We start from the raw sequence: 18367 nt of genomic DNA on the forward strand, positions 1-18367 counted from the left end.
GCATATACGTATGGCGGAGCGAATCTGGCGAAGGGTTTTAATCCTAGAACGGGATTACCAGGGGGTTAAACTGCCCGCGTATTCCAGTAATATGTTTACCTGCTTAGCGCCACTGTTCCCCCCGAACAGGGTCAGATTATGCGATTATCAAGCTACCCGGCACTCCCTATCTGTCTCCACGTCTGTCTCGTCTCACCCTTCATTCATAATCCGCTTCGAGATGGAATTTTGGCGAACGAATACTTTCGCAAAGTCCACAGTACGAACGAAACTTACGACGCTGAAAAGTGCTGGAGTCAAAAATCTGAGAAACTGGAGTATCGAAAGAGGGGGAATAACACGGTTGTAACGGGTGATTTTCTTCCTGCAGCATCAAAAAGTAGAAAGAGAGAGAGAGAGACATAAAGAGAAAGAAAGATAAAGTATATTGTGAGGGAGATCACGCGTTGCTTGCGATTGGAATAATAATCGGAGGGAAGACACAAGGGAGATCCTTCAGGACAGGGATGAAGGTTCGGGTAATAGAAAGAGGGGATTTACGTGTAATTTATAAGAAGAACGGGCGACATCCAAGCGGGTATTTTGGGACCGGATGCCGCTCGGGTAGGTAAGAAGACACCGGAGTCACAACGTCGCCGATGCGAAATGACGTCGAACCGGCCCTCGACACATCAAAAGGCTCCCGTCGCTTTCGCGCCGACGCATGCGGCTGGGGACGAAGAGGCGAATTGCACAAAGTGTCGCCGCCTGGATTGCGAACTCGAGGTTCAAGAACGCGGAAAATTTGGCTTCACTTACTGAGGACTGCGACTGTCAGACTCTCTTTGCGTCTTTCGTACCCCTCGCGACTACGCTACCCAGTTCCCTGCTCTTTATCAATACCCGCCCCTTTTTCAAACCGCCAGTTTTTCAGACGCTCATTTTAACGCGCCTCGCGCCACCCATTTCTCGTCTCTTTTACGCCATCATCGGTGCAATCGTGGTAAGCGATTCGATGAAAATTGTGTTTTCTCGCACACTTCCAATATTTACCCCCCCCCCCCCCCCCCCCCAGCAATAAGTAAGCCTAAAGGATGACGGAACCGTCCTTGGGCAAAGACGACTCCCGGTTTCGGTTACTTCGAGATCGATATTCCTCGTAATTGGTGCTACAGGCTCTTCTGCTGTATACCTATATGTACGTATACATATATATATATATACTTGGTTGCAGGGATAGATGCCATGTATATCGCGCTCCAAGTTTTATCAATATTCGTTATTGAAGAGGGTCCTTGATGCGCGGGGGGAATGGCGGACAAACAACCGAGGCTCAAGATAGCTCATTCCTCGATACGTGGCGGTGATCTGTGTTATGGACGGTGGGGTGCATCTGATTTTCGACTTTGCCCATTTTACCGTTGCCTTGGCCAAATTTCACCCTCCGTATCTCCGCAATTCTTTACACAATCAGAAATTGCTCCGTGGCTTAAGAAATCACAAAATACCGAAGTCACGTATTTATTTTTCCATCTTCTCGAAACAGATTTCATAATTCTCAACGCATTGTAGCTCCTAAAGTGAGAGTCGAGAGTTATCAATAGTAAAATACGGAGATTTTGTGTAATACGAATAAATACATAAATTTGATTACTAAACCTTGTAGTTCGTTTCAAGGATATAATGCGATTTTGAGTTTTAAACACCAAACTATCGTCCAGCCGATTGATTTCGTTAGAAAGTCATTCGCCGAGATGGAAAAACTCTTTGGTATAAATTATTGGAAATTTTCGATGAAATTATTTCGGATCAAAAGTTGGGAAGGTTGAAAAAACGAAGTGCGGGAAAAACGAGCTTTGTTGCCGTTTCGCGTGACTCGCGAACCGGGAATCGATGGGCACCTATCATTTTTCGTCAGTTCGTCGGGTTGGAAAACGCGAATGAAAATTTTTTACTTTCATTATTATTTTCTTTTTTTTTTTTATTAATTCTATTAGTTGTGTTGGCCCAATCTTTTTTCTATTTATCTACACGCGCCATGCAGACGCGGCCGTGATTGTCGTTGACAAATGAATGAAATTCGTTTCGCAAAATTGATGATATCGCAAATCACACGATTCGACTAGGCTTTCGCCGTATAATTTTTCACTTTTTTACCAAGCTCAAGTAAAATGGAGCATCGCTGTAAATTTCAGCACCACGTCCGCCAAATTCAAACACCGCATTGTTCTTGATAATCTGTTAAAAGCATTCGCTTGACAACGTTAATTCCGTCAACGATCAATTAACAGTGAAGAGTTTTCAAATTTTTTTTCACCGCAATGAAATGTACGTGGTGTCTCGTTATTTTTACCGAATCGTCCACTCAATTATCCTCGATTCTACGAACAGATTGAAGCATAAATCATCTCCCTAGAGTGCAATCCTGAACTCTGTTTGTCATTATTTATGTTTTAGCCGACAAATGGTCAGGTTCGTCGCGTCGAAGTTTCTACGCACTTCTCAGCCGTGAAAGTCGTTTCTTATTAGCGATAACGGGGCGGGAGAATGGGGGTTGAGAATCCGATTGTAGAGATTCTCAGTGCTTTCTCGAAGCAGTGACGATCCCCGCGTACACTCTGAACTGGATATTGGATGAAACCGAGTGCGGGACGAAGGCGAGGAAGGAGTAGTGTTCAGTTGGTTAAGTAGTAAAAAGGCCATCAAAGGCGAGAGGAGAATAAGCGTCGGATCCACCCTGAAATTCTCGAGGATGTCAACGCCGAGGAGCGGTTCGAATTGCGAAACTTCTCGACTCTTGAGTGATCAAAGCCTGCAGATATCTATTCTCCCACCCCCCGGCAACCTCCCGGTGGTGGAAACACCCCCTTGGCAGCGTTATAAGCCGGCACATATTAGACACCCAGCGAACGAGTAGCTCGAGTCCCATTTGCAGGCTCAGTCGCAACACGCGAGTAGGTATCTGGACTCGTAACGCCTGCTCTTCTCCTGGTTCGAATTATTCATGCGGTTCGCGAGTTGGCTTTGACAAATGACGTGACGCTGTAATTATTTTCCTAGAGAATATCACTTCTGGGACTCGCTCGTCTCGCGTCTAATTCGCTCGCGGCAGGACATTAGCGGCGGCAGGAAGAGGGATGAATGGAAAAGAGGGGGGAGGAAGAGGAGGTTCAGACCTCGGAAGAGGCCCGGGGCTGAGCACTCGTTTCGGCTCCTTGGTTTCCGAGGCTGGTCTCCTCCTCCTCCCCTGGGAGCCGTATCTTTGTCAATAGCGTCGCCGACGTATATCACTCTGTTTTATGGTGTCTAAAGTCCCGGTAGATACCTCCTGGCAACCACGCCCAGGGGTCACGTATCACGCGACAAATTTTTAACCCGAAATTTGATCGAGCACGCCCCGACGGTTCGCCAGATTTTTCATCCCCCGCCCTTTTTCTTACTTTTCCCCCCATCGTATTGAAGTTGGTAACGTTGTCGTAACGATTCATGCTGAGAAGAAACCGTTAAAAATCATTGTAAAATTGATGAAATAGTCGCTTGTTCCCCAATGTTTCGTTATGATAAAGTTACTAATTTCAACCTCGTTGTTTCCCTCTCTTTTTCTTTCCCTTCAACTTAAATCTCAGGAATTAGTTATCTCGTCGTTCTTTCCCTTCGGTATGATATACCGGCTAGTATGCCCGGTACAGCGGCAGTATAATAATCCTTGCGAATCACCCTCCGCAACGCCGATAATTTCAGATCTTCGCTACCCTCCGCTTATCCGATACCTACTCGGGTGAATGCGACGACCTGCCAAATTAGTGTTTTATTTCAAAAGCCCTCGGTGTATAAGCCGATGATTTTAATTTTCTACCTGAAAAAATCACCGCCATTACCGTCTTTCCTTAACACGCAATCTTTGGGGCGGCTTTCCCGCAAGCTCTGAAAAAATCCATAATAATCACAAATAACGTTTCTGATATTTTTTATTGCCGTACGACGCTGGCCAATTTTCACGCCAAATAAATGATCTTTCCTCGTATCTTTTTTTGGCTTTCGATCAGTTGGCCGATTTCTTTACTTTCGATATTAAAATTCTACTCTCCTCTGATACACGCACGGAATTTTTTACGCGTCACGTTAACAATCTCCCGCGTGCCGTAGCATCGAAATGTAGGCATGTCGATTTCATGATCGCCCATAACGCAGCCACTGGTGTAGCTTTAACGATGCTTGGCCATCTCACAGAGCAGCTGTGGGTCTAGACGTGAAGCGGCGAGGAATCTCTGAACCCGGATTTCGCGTCGCGGAACCTATAATCTAGCACTTTACAGGGCTCCTCGTTCGCCTTTACGATGCTCAACTGCAGCTGACAAATTTTCGCGGATATTCTCGGTTATGTATCGCTGTAACATCGGCAAGAGTGTCAATAATATTTTTCGGTGCGTCGAAATAGATTGCGTAGTTCCTAAGAATGACGAAAAATAATCCATTTTCGATCAAATCCATTATTTTTTCCCGATTAATCGAGTGTAATCCATTATTTTTTCTCACAATCCGTTTTTGTTTTTTACACCCATAAACAGCGCAATGATTACAGTATCAATTATTATCATTGTCCTCCTTACTAAACACCTACTTGATACAACAAGTGAAAGATGAATGAATATTTTCATCTGAAATTGAAAAATATTTTGAATGAATCTACAAATTATGAAAAAACTTTTCCGCTATTACGTCCATGTAATGTAATGCACAAAATTTTAATTTCATATGCACAGTTTCAAAAAAGTACGAAACGAACGATCAATCGATTAATTTTTACCGATTCGATCGAGTCGTGTTCGATTATGTTTTTGGACGCGTTTAGTCGATGCACCGGTTATTTTCAGCTTACAATTAGTGGCCATCGCTAAGCCTGTCGTGCAGTGAAAAAATAATGCATGTCGTATACGTTAATTCAATTTCTCTCTGTATAAGGTATCCGTTAATCGAGGCGACATATCCAGCTGTCGCCGTCAGATATAAATTTTCAGCCGTTTGCTATAGCGAGTGACAGCTTATAAGCTCGGCCAAAAGGCAAACAGTGAATGAAACAATAGGAACTTGATAAACTCGCGCGCTGTTTCATCGCCGTTTTTTTTTTCCCTTTTTCGTCACCGAAAGGTAAACACTGCTCGATACAAACGAATCCCGTAAAATGAATTCCCGTTTCACCGTTGCGGTGCTTGCTTTTCGATTTTACCAACCCGCATGCGACCCGAACGGACGTAATACGAGGTGCGAGGCGTTACCCAGATGGAATCGTGTAATTATCTTCTCATCCTCATCGCTGTTATCTGCTCGCCTTGCTCCTGTCACCAGAACGGCCGTACAGCTTTCACAAAACCGCATAGTTTTACTAATTTTCATCCTCTAGCTGCTTCCGCTCCGGACGAGCAGAAATTTTGGCTTCTTTTTTCCAACATTGAGGAAAAAAGCAAAAGCCATCAATTCGTCAATATTTTCATCCCCGCCAACAAGTGTAACTGGAAAGTTGAATAAGTGACTGATCGAATATGTCGATAAAAAAAAGAAATTTCTTTTTCAGTTTTTATTGAGATAGATAAATTTCGATTCTATATATCGAATAATATCCAAAACCTTTACTTATTACTAGTAAAGTTTGGTTTTGTCTTTTTTACGTTGATGAATGAGTCTTGAAGTTTTTCATTGATAGCTGATATGGGTGCCTGTTCGGATGAAAAAGGGAAACGTTTTCACCAAGATGTGATGGACTTTTTCGTTATTAACGTTATCATAGGTAGTATAATGAGAGCACGATGGGAGATTGCGTTTGGGCTTTGATACGAGAAAGTACGAAACATATCATCATGCATCGTACACAGTGTTCATCGTGATACGTACACGGTATCAAAGTTCGAAATCCAAATTTCGAAAGTTTTTTTTTTTTTCTCCTACATTATTCGACGCCGATAGTCAGTGAGCAGAATTCCTCAGTCCCGCGATAAGCGCGCAGTAGAGAGGACGTATGAAAATTGCGCTCCGCGAATTTCGAGCACACGCTTCAGTTCTTATACCGGGTGAATTTCGACTTTCAGTTCGACTTTTAATCGACATTGATAATATATTTTCTCTATTATTTTACAGCTAGTTCATTTTTAAATTTTGTTCATCAATTCTTTTACATTAGTAGTTTATTATTAATCATTAATTATCATTTATTATTAAAAGTGATTTCGATGCAAAACTGAAGTTTATTTAGTTGTTATTTGCAATAAATGTTTGAGAAACCAGGTAATTTTTCTTCAAATCCGAAATATCGTTCTGTTTTCTACAAAAGTAAACTTTATCTACCAAAACTATTTTTTCTTTTATTAATCACGTGGAAGAAATCAAAATTTGACATCTGGAATCCAGACTTGAGATTCGCGTCGACCGGTGTCATTGGTTAAAAATCATTGTCCAATATCTCGGTTAGTTCGTCGTCTCAATTTTTCCAACGCGTTGAATTTCCAGCGCGAGCTCGAAGAAAAAAACAGTCCCATCGTACCGGTTGATTATTATAGTTGACTGGGCGTTCGCAGGGAGGCCGGGAAGTAGTTAATATGGGTGGCTAGGTGGGCGAACACGTGGCATGCGTGTTTACGCTTTCGCAGCGCCAAATTGACGTGGTGGAGGTGGATGATTGATAGTAATTACGAGAGGATTATTGTGATTTATATACTATACAGAACGGTATAAAATTGCCCTGAAATTATGTCGCCGTGCAGGCAATTTTGTGTATCTCGTTTCCAGGTATATGGATATACGTATACCTGCTCAGTTTAGATTTGTCGTGCTCGACATGCACACACGATCGCAAAACACGCCTGCATTTAGCGATACCCAGACAGACTCGTTCTCTACTCTCGTATTTTTACCCTTTATTTTATTTTTATTCTCGTATTATTATTATTGTTCTTTTCTTTTTTTTTTTTTCTATTCAACCTTTTTGCTCCCTGTTCCAATCAACGGTATATTCGTACACACACACACACACACACGCGCGCGCGGTTTGCAAATTAGTTTTCTCGTCGATCGATGCAGGGAGAATAACGAGGTGTTTGCGTAATATTATGGTGGTTACAAGGTGCCTGATGCGATTCAGCTGATATAAAGAAGATACCGGGAGCAAAAACGACGCGTGTGTAAACCGGAGCATAAGAAACAGCGAAGACTTGTTGCTTTCTAGCGTGTTCGCATTCATTGCCTTGCAAAACTGCAGCGATCTCGCATTTCTGACGCAGTTTTCAAACCGCAATGATCCCCACGTTACATGGTATACATACATGTGTAATACGATTATGCGGTCTCTACCTTATGCAAAACCGTCCTATGCACGCGTATCGCATGTACCTACACAAAAAAAGTTGTCCCATCAGGCTGAAGTTATAGTAACGTTAACGTAACGAAGCCTCAGGCTGAAAAATCAACATTATTGGACAATTTAAAACTTACTTTCGAGAAATTGGCTTTTCAAAATTAAATTACATTTTCTTTATAATGGTTTATAACGCTGATTTTTCTTAAACACGCATCGTTGCAGTTGTAAAAAAAAGTGCTGTAAAGTTTTCCATAATTATTTTGACGCTATACCTACGGCGGTGAACCACCTCCATCAACGTCTCGAGAAAGCATCGTGGGGGGTGTACGTAGGCCGTATACGTAAAGCACCTGCTGAGGAATTATATTTTCTGCCAGCTAGGCAAGAAAGATCGGACAGACAGCCGGGAAACCTTAAAGTCAAAGTAGGTGTTGGCTTCAAGAAAATTTATACGAGCTTCCAGATACTCGGCCACGGTCGCTCTGCCTATCCCTGCAGGCGTATAAACCCAGCTGATCGCGTCTTTCACGTGCGGCTTCGCCCCCACGCCCCGAAACTGATCCCGTGTGGTGTCGAAACGGAGGAGCGAACGGAATTTGACGATACGTTATTTTTGTTGCCGATAACACTGTGCAAAAGAAATTTTTTTTCGTCAGCTGCACGCTTTCGCTTTCCATTTTCTCTTTCCCTGTTTGTATTTATTCTCGAGTCTCACTCTAACACGTATTAAACGGAAGTAAGAAATCACTTTTGCATAAGATTTTTAGAATCAAGAATAGGATACCAGATTTCCAATTAAACGGGAGTTTCACTCTAACCGAACACGAGTTGAAGAAAAAACCTGACGTGATGGAACTTTTAGAGTATTTCTCCCGACTTCAGTACGTAAAAGTCTATAAAAAAACCGTATAAAAAACCCGTGCATTTTTTTGGCTGCAGACCTGTGTAATCGGTACGTTGGGAATTTGTAAAAAATTTCCCTTCTTGCCTGAGGTATGCGTATAATTGGAGCATGAATTACGAACTAGGGAAAATTTTCACCCTAAGAAAGTGAAATCCCTTCTTCGACTCCGGCAATTGCGGGTAGCAAACGTCAATCCTCGAATGGCGTTGCGCAGCACTTTATGTGCGAGGGATGTCCCTGGTACGTTACGTCTGTCGGCGGATTTGCCGGTGCGGACACGAAACAGCACTTTAGTTTTCTCGGACGATATTCGGCCAGGAACGTCGTTACATATACCCGTAAATAAGTGCGCGTGCACGCAATATACGCATCGCGTGTGTGTGCATAGGTCACGGATACGTATGTGTGAAGGTGCGTCTGTGCACGGATTTTGGAGCTGCAAAAGAGCCAAACACTGTTGAGAATCCAAAGGTGGGTCTGTACATACTTCCGAATTTATCTCAAGGTGTTATACCCAGTCAGGATTTACCAAACAACAATGTTTTTCTAATTTTCGTAATGTACATATATTCCAGTATATAAACAGAAAATTTCACGTCGATCCGCAAATATTCTCAAGTTACGTGCACATTTGCAAGGACGGCCCGAAGCGTTTGAAAGTGATTTTGAAACTTTGAACGCGTTTTTTTCAAAACTATGTTTTCAAAGTCCATGAGCAAGTTTTCTGGGAAACGGCCGAACCGATCATCGGTTGAATCGTTACTTTTACAAATAAAAAATATCAGGATGAAGTTCAATGTTACCGCAATATGTAAATAAATTTTTATATTAATCAATTGAAATCTCTTCGTGAAAAATCCTTGAAAAATCGCTCTTCTCCGCCTACTGACTGGGTGTAACCCCTTAACGAACTACACGAGCGAATAAAAAATTGGGTTCAATACATTCCCGGACAAAATCCACCCTCTCTGCAGGATCGTAACCGGTGGCTATGTTTGATTTGATCTGCGCAGGGGAGGCGAGTGAAAATTCTCGAACAATGGGAAAAGGGAAATCAAACGTAAAGACCGTGCATGACGGTGTAGCCAACGCGCAGAAACTTCTGTGTTCCGGCCCACCTGCTGAAGGAGAGATATTTTTCCTATTTTCATGTCGTCGTTAACGGGGAAGGAAAGTTTCCCGACGGTAGGACGGGGGTCGAGGACGGATGCTGGGACCGCGAAACGGCTTTGACGGCGGGAAAGTCCGAGAGACGCGATCCTAATGGTTGTGAATTTCCACGCTCGTTGAAACCTCTCCTTCTCTCTCCTCTCTCCTCTCAAGAGCATCATTTCCATCGTCCTCTCCAAGGGTGTCCGGCAGCATACTGAATGCCCTGGTTTCGCACATATTCATACGGTCGCGTTCTTCGCGAACGCTTATTTGCGAGGAGCAAAAGAGATAGATAGATAAAAGGAGTGGAAAAATTGGTGAAGTAATTTAAAAATTTCATACTGAGAAGCTGCGAATGCGTTAATTTTTGCTCCCGCAGAGTTTTCGGTGATTCGCACTTTGTTCCTCGTATTATTTTCTACAAGTTAGGAGTTTGAAATACCGCGAAATATGATTTTCTATAAAAAATTTCGCGTCAGTTTGTTTATAAAATGGAAAATATTTATCGGCGAGAAAAAATCTTCGATCAAGGACTGAAGAATATGTTCATAAAGCTCGTGTAAAAATTTGAGACTGATCGGTTCAGCCGTTTCCGAGAATTCTTGCTCGCCGACATTGAGAACATAGTTTTGAGAAAAAAGCTTTCAAAGTTTCAAAAGCACTTTCAAAGGCTCCGGGGCGTCTTTGCAAATGTGCGTGTAATTTTGAGAATATTTGTCGGATCGACATGAAATTTTTTGTGTATATACCTGAATATATGTACATTCAGCTCATGCAGATATACTGTATTATGTAGAACGATAATTATTGAAGTAATAATAATCATCGTTGGGTAGCTTCCGTTTCGAGCTTGTTATCTCGGCGAGGAAGCGTGTTTTTGCAACGGCTTCCGGGTAATATAGAGCAAATTCACAGCTGATCGCGATACCGCGGGGCCTTTCTTTGCTGGCATTGCCTTTCCTGATCCTTCTTCTTCTTCTTCTTCTTCTTCTTCTTCTTCTTCTTTTTCGTCGTCTTCTTCTTCTTTTTCTTCTTTCTCTTGTTACTGTCGGCGAGCGCCTAGCTAACGAGAAGAATAATCGATCGTCGATCTGGAGGCGGTTTTTTTTTTTTTTTTTTTTTCAATTAACTCCGGAAGCGCGTGTGCCGGATGCGATAAGGTCTTCTCATCGCGCGCCGACGTTTCGGCCAGAGAAAAGGGGGTGAAAGAGAGTAAAGAGACAGGATAGTGTGAAGAAAAGCACGCGCGTTGAAGGGTGCAACCGAGGCCACGGACGAACCGGGGGAAAATAAAGAGGGTTGAAGTGCCCTGGGCACCCGCAGAGTTATTGATGATCACCATGTTGCTACATCGTTTATATAACTCTTGCACGCCTGACGTCGTCTCTGCCATGGCGGATCAGTTCTCAACACCTTCGGGTCCGAATTAATATTCACCCATCATCCCCGCGTGCCGCAAGTCCGATGTTCCACCTGGAATCCCGATTAACCTCAAGCGAAACGTTTGCTTTTCTTTTCAACTGTTTCATCAGTCATCAAGTGCATATTAGGGTGTTTCAGTAATAAATAATTTACGATTTTTCACGGTGGCACCCGCTGAAAAGTTTTTTTTTACATATGAAGAAAAATTATGTCAAAAGATAAGCCTTGTATGTTATGTGGAGGAACGCGCTCCTTTGATTTTTCACTTTCTTTTCACATTTGTCTGAATTTATGACGAAACACGTTGTTGCATTTCGATTATTATTTTTCCTGAAATTTATATTTAACCCAAGAATACTGCATATCAAATAATTGTCAAGTATATCAAATAGGGGCGGACTAATCTGAAAGATCGATTGCCGCTGTTATTTTCTATTTTATAGAATTATTCTCACATTGCGAGAAAAATGCAAATTTTGAATAAAAAAAAACTCAATTTCTGAAACACATCCAGAACATCTCAAAATCGTCCGAAAAGATTTTCTTTTCATAAATAAAGACATTTCGAGTTAATATTTTCATTTTAAAGCGAACCGGTCAACCTAAACAAACTTTTTAGGCCATGCCACGATGGAATATGGCAATTTATTTTCTTCTGAAACACCATAATAGACATCGATGGCGGAAAATTCGGAATTTGTAGATCCGAGCATGAGAATGAATACCCTGCGATTCCCCTGTGCACTTTAATACCACGATTAATCAAGACGCATGTGAAGCTCTACTGGGGAATTTTGATACGCTACAGAGGATGAAAGCCTCAACTGTGCGCATCTGCGTTACGTGATGGTTTAGTGGAAGAGGTTGCATCCTGCTTCGCGATCGCGGACAGCCTTCCACTGTGTTCGAATGCGTGGATGGTATAATCCCGGTACATATTATGAATAGGTGGAAAGATTTACAAAAAAGATTTATTACGACACTAACCAGTCGTAATATTCGCGACAGGCAAACCCGCTTCAAGTGATATTTATTACCCGGCTAGATCCTTAATGAGTACGCCTCTTCGTTCGTATTTACGTCGCGCATGCAGGTCATCCGCCTCGAATCACGCGTAAACTTTTGTTTTGTTATTTTATTCTATTTCCAATGTGAGTAGTAATACAAGGCCGGCTTTGGATGCAGATTCCTAATACTGGCACACTTACCGACACCTCACCCGGACTTAAGCCCTTCTCCGAGATTTTTACCTTCGGATCGGTACAGCAGGGGTTGAACGCGATGACGTCGTCGCGGAAAAGGGTTTGAGTCTCGGTAAGATGTCGGTAAGTGTCTCGGTAGTATCAATCTGTATCCAGAACCGGCGTTGTATTACTATATTGATGTGTACTGAGGTTTCAGATATTTTTTCAGGAAAAGATGAAATTCGTTGCCGTAAATTAATTCCATGTCACGTTTCGATCTGATTTATCGAGTTGACGTTTCAACGAATTTTAATCGATTGATTTTGTCTTTCAGATCGTGCAGATGGCACATGCGTTGAGACGCATCTCGTACGCTACTTGTGAGCCTCGACACGCCCAGTTCAGTTTCCTGGCCCGAGAACCCGGGGCGCACTTCAGTCTTCAATATTGCCATTCTTTCATCAGCGAAACTCCTGAACAGGTGAATATTTCAATGTTAGATATTGCGCATTTTAAGTCTTGTCTCGACGATTCTGTCACGAGCATGATTTTTACGCCTCCTCGCAATTTCTTTTCGCGTTAATCGCCGCTTGAAATGAAGGCGAACATTCTGGCGAGAACAAATGTCTCTAAATAGCACTGCGGACGTCGGATTGAACGCGGTGATGATAAAGCACTTTTAACCTACCGTCTTGCCTTGTAAACGGTGATTTTACGGAACCGGAAATTAGCCGTGAAACACGACGTCCGCGTAGTAAAATTTCTGGCTAAATGCCCGACGCGCCATGGTGCCTCATGCAGGCGAGAGCGAAGCCAAGCTGCTCGGTGATCTGCTGTAGATACGAGAGTCAACATGACTGCAGCAGTTGAAATTAGCAGCCCTCTGTAAATCGAGCGGCTTTTCACCGTGCAGTTTGATTATATCGTTCATAAATAAATACGCAGTGACAGATGAGCTGCGAAGCGGGTCGAAGTGCAGATCAAAGAAGGGACAGGAGCAAGGAGCGGAGTTGAATTCAGGTGAATCGATGTAGGCTGTGGCAGTGATGTGGATTGGTTCGTCCGGAAAGACGTCGTCAGGCTCGAGAGAACTCGGTTCAAAGTCGGGGCAAATAGACTCCTGGCGCGAGAGGCGACGCGAGGCGACGCGAGGCGTCGTCATTATTCGATTCAGTTGGAAACGAGATCCTGCAACCACCTCGTGGTGTACAGGATTGCTACGGTATTTCGAACGAGCTCCGCGACTCGACGTCATTCCGCGGATTCCGCTACCTTCGGTATCCTCCTCTCGGTCCTCAGCTGTCGCCACGCCGCCGGTGCATCTCAAGCCCGGAGGCAACGCCAGACAATATCGACTTGTACAAAGCCTCGGTATTGGCGGAGGCACCTATCTCTCCGTGTTCATCGCATCGCTTCTAGCTAGCTGGATATAGGCTCCAGCTATAGACAGCCAGATGCATGTCGAACTAGTGTATTCATTGACTCTGCAGTGCCGTGTCTGCGAGATAGGCTTTGTCGAAAGTGTTTCACTCGTTTCTAGAATGAAAGGAGACCCCAGACTCCTTATGGAAACTGGCTTCCGGTCGAATTGGTTAGATTTTCATTATGTTATATTACATATACTGCCGATGAAAAGCTCTCGTGGAGACAAGTCCTAAAAATCTTTAGTTTCCGAGATACCGGCTTCGGAAAGAGGGTGTATGCATTTTTTTATATCTACGGATTACGCGACTTTCACGAATTATAAAGCTCCAAGGGGGACTTGATATCAAATATATCACTCAAGAACTGCACAGCCGACTAGCAGAGACTCCGCAGACGCGTGAAAAACAGGACAAGTCGATTATTGCAAGAATCGGAGGGTCTCGGTCTTCACCCGAAATCTGGCGTTGCAGCTCCTTCCGGTAAACCAGTGAGTTCATGGATCGAATCAATCACAGCTTCCTGCCTATCTTTGAGAATCAACCGTGCAGTTTTTTGACTGATTTGTTTGATTTCAATTCCCCTTGAAGCTTTATAATTCATGAATGTCACGAATTCCATAAATATCAAACGATCTGGACACCTTTCTTCCGAAGCTTGTATCTCGGAAACTGCTGATTATTGTGGACTTGCGTGCATGAGAACTTTTGATCGCAAGGATACGTACCATAACATACCGAACTCCCAGCCAATTCGACCGGAAGTTAATTTCCATACGGATTCCACGGGTTCCTTTGACCCCATTTTTCATCCCTGAGAATCTGATTCCTTGGGTTTGTCATCAATCTTCTTCTTTCCTCGTGACTTGAAGTAATAATTAATTAGCGGCGAAGTTTTCTACGCATAATGGTGAACATCTGCAACGTAAGCCCGGCTTAGAAAACGGTCGCGAAACGTGTGCATGGTTGGCGATGGGCTAAAATAGCCCGACGCTGTACTGAACCAGCCACGGGTCACTGGACGGCCGTTGTATCTGTGGCTGTGTATTCGTGTACGTCGGGATGCGTAAAGGTGAAGGTAGACGTATCGGGAAGAGGCTTTATGCCGGGTTCCGCCGAAGGCGGGACGCATATCCTGCCGGGTACTTTGAGTACTTTGGGTAATTGAGCGTTTAATAGGTGGTGGCGGTCGTCCCTCGGGCCCGAGTTCCCTCGAACTATTGTACCAAGCGGTCGGTGTAGGCGTTGTACTAGATTACGGAAACCCGAAGGGGTGTTCCAAGATCCGCCGAATCGTTGGGAGGAAAATTTATTCGATAAAAGGTGAAAGAGGTCAGGTCAAGGGGATGAATTATCCTGGCTCGCGGTAATCACTGCGTGAGGATGTCGGGTGTTTTGGAATAAGGTAGGGAAAAAAGGGGGGCTGCATCGATACGCGTCTTCTTCTCCTTCATCTGGAAAATTCGAGGGCATGCTATCGAGCCGGGTTCACTTTGCCCATCGAACTATATACCTGTATTCTCTGTATCAATTATTCAGGTGGGCGTGTTTTTGAATAATTCATAGTTATTCGCGGCTTACAAGTTTACGTTGAAACGCGAAACGCTAACGGACCGCCTCTTGGCTCAAGACGTTGCCATCTACTTCTCGTGGAGGATCAGGGCCAAAAAAGAGGGTAGCGAATGCGAGAGTATGCGCTGGTCACGTCTCCGATATTTCTACTTCGGTTTCGAGTCCCTCGGAAATCTGCATCTGATCCGATTTATACCGGGTATAGAGACTGAAGCCGCAAGATTTACCAGATACTTGTTCAAGATTATCGTACTCGAAAAAGGACTTCGTGCTCTCTTCCCGAGCTTCCTACTTTCGTGATTCATACGGTTGACGTGTGAACGAGGGGGGAAGAGGAGGAAGAGGAGGAGGAGAGGGAGGAGGTGATGGAGGTAGAAACGACAACTGGGATGTCTATTAAGTCTTGATCGAAACTCCGAAGTCTAAGCGAAAGAAGACACCCTTCCGGCCCCGGGCGTCTGGAGACCGGTGGATTTTCTCTCGAGTCTTTCCCCGGTCTCCGTACCCCGCCGCATCCGCTGATCTAAAAGCATGCTCCTGTTTTCTGAAAACTAGCTCCCTCTGCTCCCGGTACCTACCTTAAGAAGGCCCGGAGCTCTGCGCCGAGGAACCAGACGAGCTGAGAAGAACAGACTTTGCACTCTGAACTTTGGACTTTACGTTTTGCCAATCCGCCCCCGCACTCTCAGGCGTTCGCCTCTGTCCGACGGTGTACGTTATCGGTAAATCCTTTAACCTCGTGCAAGGCAGCTGACGTTCGTTCTCTAATCGTTGCCTAAGAGCATTTTCTTAAACCCGGAGGAAAATTCAAGTGAAAATAACCCGACGGGTTTAAAATATAGACTCATGCAGCGAATGAAGCTCGCAATATCAGCGACTCGTTTGAAGAATTTCCATCGTAAGGAATCCTGCAGCCTCTAAGAAAGTCACGAAGATCTCGAAAATCTGGTAAAAATAGCACCATGGCACCCCATCCCTACCTACATTCCATTTGCTTGAGATTCCACGGGGAATTCCAAGGTCTTATCTAGATGTAGGTATATTAGTCACTTTGCTCGCTAAGACTAATTGTACAGAATTCTGTCAATGAACCTTCTTGCACATCGGAATGAAAGATATTCCGTCGTTTACTTCAGCCATCTCCTCGTTTCCATTCGTTCAAAAATAATTCGAGTGATCGTTTTAATGAATTCCTCGGGGGACACCGAGCTCCGGAGCTTTAATCGTGAGAAATAAAAGCAAGCTCGACGGCGGAAAATACGGTAGGTACGATAGGTCTGTTCGTGATTCAGCTAAAAAATGTGGAGACTATTCGGTTTGCAAGTCGCAGTCGAGGTCGATGGGCCTCGACGGAAAACAATGCAGCCATCAGCTCTAGTCGCACTTGGAGTCAGGCACGAGAGGCGCGTCGTCGGGAGGAAGTGCAGCCTGCGGTAACCGAAGTTAAAAGCGACGACGCAAGGTCCTCGTGCCACGGTGTGGAATTCAAGTCATTTCGTTCGCGTCTTGAAAACGACAGCCCTGGCTGACGACGACGACGTCCCGTAAACCTTTTACATACTCGGGTCCGGGGCCAAGTGGCCCGTTGTCGCTCGTCGAGTCCGTTGGCTGATGGAAACGCCCCGATACGCCCTGCCAGCCGGCTATTTATCCTCGAGAGATTTCCAACTGTGTAGGTACCGGCGTCATTCCACGATAACAGTATTCGAAAACATACAGTAGTCACGAACGAGGATTGCGCCCACGCGGTTTTCCTGCTACTTAGGCGTGGCTCGGACCATCCCTCGACAAGGCCTCTCTGGTGGTCCCGACGGTAGGCATCGGACCATGACACGACCATGTGCAAGTGCATACATCTCCGGCGGGTGCAGCTGGAGCTGAAGTTGGTTCGAAATACACGAGGGCAAAAGGTGGCGCAGGACGGATAGGACGGAATTAGAACACGCCGGCACGACGCGTGCATCTTCCTCTTTCTCCTCTTCTTTTCTTCTTTCGCTGACAACAAGTTATACACGGTTCCAACGAGACGCCTGTGCTTGTATAAATATCCCCGGATCAGCGACCACGTAGCAAACTCTGGGAACGACACGAGCGAGACAAAACCCGTCGATTACCCTTTAAGAAGTAATCCACGCTTCTGGTCTGGGATCTCTTACATGAATCCGGATAGGAAGTGGTCGACTCTCCTCGGGTGCATTTGGTTACCACATGGCGACGCGATGGTCGGCTAGGAGTTTTCTGTCTACACTCTCGGAGGATCTGATTACCTCACGTATACCGAGGAGAAACACACATACCGAGTGTCAGGTAGAAGAGGATCCCTTCCTACGGCTCACGGCCGCACGTCAAAAGCTCAGCACGTATAACGTCTCGCGTTATATAACCCTCGACTGAAGACGTGGAGCATTATCGAGTTTCCCTCACCTCGTCGGGTAATTCGGAACATCAAGACCCAAAACGTGCATAATTCATGCTCAAGGTACGGGCTGGGTTAATTATTTTCACTTTTCCTCACTTGGGTTCCAGGGTAATGTTCCGTCTTCGCTTGTTCGACAGATGTTTTCGGGATGCTAGGAGAACTTTGATGCAGGCAGGCGGTGTATACGGGTTGGATCAGCAATTTAACTGATGAATTTCTTGACGTTGATTAGGGTACTATCAAACGATCTTGCGCCGGGGAATCAGTTTCCAGAATCAGTTTATGGTAGTTAGCCGAGAAATAGGTGGAAGAAGAAGAAGGAACTTTGAATTGAATCGTCGGTGACTAACGAGATACAATTAGCCTCTTTTTTCCTGCCCCTCTTCCTCTCACCTCTCTCCCCCTTTCTCTCCTGCTCTCACAATTTCTACACTATTCTTCTTCTGGTATCCTCAACTATTCCCATAAATAATCCGGCCTACAAAACAGGTAATTAGTTGAAACTCCAGCCGGTATTAATCTTGCCGCCGGTCTTGAATTAGATCGTTCTCGGTGAACGAATAATTCGTCAGAACCGAACCAGCCGGGGCTACGCAGTTTCAGCTCTGGAAGTTAGCCACATTCACCGACTTCGAAACAATAACAGCGAGAAGTAAACAAATTTAATATTCCTACCCGCGATATTAATTTCACGATTCAATCCGCCAGATCGGTGCCAAATATCCAACTGGCGATGATACCAAATATTACAGCCACCTCCGACGAGACTGATTGTCTCGTTTTTAATTTCTTTTCACAAAGTTGGAAGCGCACATCCTCCAATGGAAACTCATCTTTTTGTGCTAATGAAAAAAAATAAGTAACACGGTGACCTTTCATCTCTGATGATGTTGACGGTGTTGAAAGAACTTTGCGAAGCGCTCGGCCTGACTCGATTCAGTGACAAATGGGCCCCTAGAAATTGGT

At 44.5% G+C, this 18367-nt stretch overlaps 1 protein-coding gene across 7 annotated transcripts in view; it reads left to right on the top strand.

Moving 5' to 3' along the window:
• LOC107228058 (tensin-3) overlaps positions 1–18367 on the top strand; it is a 91976-nt gene that overhangs the window by 56095 nt on the left and 17514 nt on the right. For all 7 annotated transcript variants that reach the window (XM_046737018.1, XM_046737014.1, XM_046737025.1 and 4 more), the window contains one exon: positions 12324–12470. In XM_046737018.1, the coding sequence (XP_046592974.1) occupies positions 12324–12470 (147 nt within the window). The remainder of the gene's footprint in view (positions 1–12323; positions 12471–18367) is intronic.

Source organism: Neodiprion lecontei, chromosome 1 (assembly GCF_021901455.1).
Source record: "Neodiprion lecontei isolate iyNeoLeco1 chromosome 1, iyNeoLeco1.1, whole genome shotgun sequence".
Classification (NCBI taxonomy): Eukaryota; Metazoa; Arthropoda; class Insecta; order Hymenoptera; family Diprionidae; genus Neodiprion; species Neodiprion lecontei.